The 2,389-nt window shown below is 52.5% G+C and overlaps 1 protein-coding gene across 1 annotated transcript in view; it reads right to left on the bottom strand.

The window, feature by feature from the left end:
• Window positions 1-1,628, bottom strand: part of LOC130588131 (L-gulonolactone oxidase-like) — a gene marked incomplete at its 3' end in the record, with an annotated part of 6,002 nt that extends 4,374 nt beyond the window's left edge. The window contains exons 1-2 of the mRNA XM_057389092.1: window positions 1,621-1,628; window positions 765-914 (exon numbers count right to left, since the gene is read on the bottom strand). Of these exons, the coding sequence (XP_057245075.1) occupies window positions 765-914; window positions 1,621-1,628 (158 nt within the window). The remainder of the gene's footprint in view (window positions 1-764; window positions 915-1,620) is intronic.
• Window positions 1,629-2,389: the final 761 nt, after the last annotated feature.

Here is a 2,389-nt window from a genome sequence, read left to right as displayed (position 1 = left end):
TAAAAAAAAAACGGGAATTGAGGCTGGAATTGAGACCAGGAATGAACTTCTGAGGAGCCAGGAAAATCATGGAATTGTTTGGGATGGGAAGGGATCGGAAATCTCATCCTGATCAAATCCCGACAATTCCTGCTGTTCCAGCAGGATCTAAAACCATCCTGGGACATTCTCTGGGAATTCCAGCCCAGCCGGGAATTCCTTCCCAAGATCCCAATAAATCCCCCCTTTCCCAGGGAATTCCCTCCATTCCCGGCTCTCCCAGCCCCAGATCGGATTCCTCCCCATGCCAGTGTTTGGGACGTTCCCACATCCAAACCCATCCCGGAAAATCTCCCAAATTCCCATCTCGACATCGGGAAAATGGAATTCCCATTCCCACTGGGATTTAAAATCCAAGGAATTTGGGATCGGGTAGGTCTGGGGACTTTTCCAGCCTCAAAAATTCCAGGATTCCCGGATTTCTGTGGACACCAGAGGGCGCCGCAGCCACAGCCGAGAATCGCAGCCCGAACCATTCCCAGGAGAAGCAGGAATTCCTCTTTTCCCAGAACGGGAATTCTCCAGGTGACAGCTCYGCCTTCCCGAATTCCCCGGGAATCCCAAATAATCATCACCGGCAGAAAATCGGGAAAACCGGGATGAGGCCGGCTTGGAAAATCCTTCCCGAAAATCCTGGCGGTGTCCGAGGGTTTTCCCACCTGATCCAGAGCAGGAATTCCAGGAGATAATATCCAANGAAAAAGGGGCCAGGATTGGGAATTTACATGGGAATGGCCCAATCCTGGACGTGCTGGCGGAAGCGGCACTCGTAGGTGAAGATCCGGTGGCTCCGGGCCACGTTTTCCGTGCGGGAATTGTAGAGGAGGCGGAAGAAGGTGCGGTTGATCCAGGACACCAGGCAGGGGAGGAAGGAGCTGCCGGAAAAATAAAAAATGGGAATTGAGACTGGAATTACTACCAGGAATGAACTTCTGAGGAGCCAGGAAAATCATGGAATTGTTTGGGATGGGAAGGGATTGGAAATACCATCCTGCTCAAATCCGGGCACTTCCTGCTGTTCCAGCGGGATCCAAAACCATCCTGGGACATTCCCATGATCCCAAATCCATCCTGGGACATTCCTGGGATCCCAAATCCATCCTGGGACATTCCTGGTATCCCAAATCCATCCCGGGACTTTCCCTGGGAATTGCAGCCCAGCCGGGAATTCCTTCCCAAGATCCCAATAAATCCCCCCTTTCCCAGGGAATTCCCTCCATTCCCGGCTCTCCCAGCCCCAGATCGGATCCCTCCCCATCCCATTGTTCCGGATGTTCCCACATCCAAACCCATCCCGGAAAATCTCCCAAATTCCCATCTCGGCATAGGGAAAATGGGATTCCCATTCCCACTGGGATTTAAAATCCAAGGAATTTGGGATCGAGGTGGTTCTGGGGCTTTTCCAGCCTCCAAAATTCCAGGATTCCCTGATTTCTGCGGACAGCAGAGGGCGCCGCAGCCCCAGCCGGGAATCCCTGGAAAAGCAGGAATTCCTTTTTTTGGGATCGGATCCCTCCCCATCCCGGTGTTTGGGACGTTCCCACATCCAAACCCATCCCGGAAAATCTCCCAAATTCCCACCTCGGCATCGGGAAAATGGGATTCCCGTTCCCGCTGGAGTTTAAAATCCATGGGAATTTGGGATTGGGGCAGTCCTGGGGCTTTTCCAGCCTCAAAAATTCCAGGATTCCCAGAGGGAGCCACAGCCCCAGCTGGGAATCCCTGGAAAAGCAGGAATTCTTCCTTTTTTTGGGATCAGATCCCTCCCCATCCCGATTATAGGGAAATTCCCACATCCAAAATCACAGAAAATCTCCCACATTGCCCCCTTGGCACCGGGAAAATGGGATTCCCATTCCCACTGTGATTTAAAATCCATGGAATTTTGGGATCGGGGTGGTCCCGGGACTTTTCCAGCCTCCAAAATTCCAAGGTTCCTGGATTTCTGCAGACACCAGAGGGCGCCACAGGCCCAGCTGGGAATCCCTGGAAAAGCAGGAATTCCTCCTTTTTTTCGGGATCAGATCCCTCCCCATCCCAGTGTTTGGGACGTTCCCAACATCCAAAATCCTGGAAAATCTCCCAAATTCCCATCTCGACATCGGGAAAATGGGATTCCTGTTCCTGCCGGGATTTAAAATCCATGGAATTTTGGGATTCGGTGGTCCCGGGGCTTTTCCAGCCTCCAAAATTCCAGGATTCCCGGATTTTTGCGGACACCAGAGGGTGCCGCGGCCCCAGCCGAGAATCCCTGGAAAAGCAGGAATTCCTCTTTTCCCAGAACGGGAATTCTCCAGGTGACAGCTCCGCCTTCCCGAATTCCCCGGGAATCCCAAATAATCATCACCGG

The sequence above is a fragment of the Malurus melanocephalus genome, unplaced genomic scaffold (assembly GCF_030028575.1).
Source record: "Malurus melanocephalus ecotype Western Australia unplaced genomic scaffold, MMel_1.1 scaffold_3434, whole genome shotgun sequence".
Lineage (NCBI taxonomy): Eukaryota > Metazoa > Chordata > Aves > Passeriformes > Maluridae > Malurus > Malurus melanocephalus.
The sequence above is the reverse complement of the archived record's forward strand: the minus strand, read 5'-3'. Positions and strand labels throughout refer to the sequence as shown.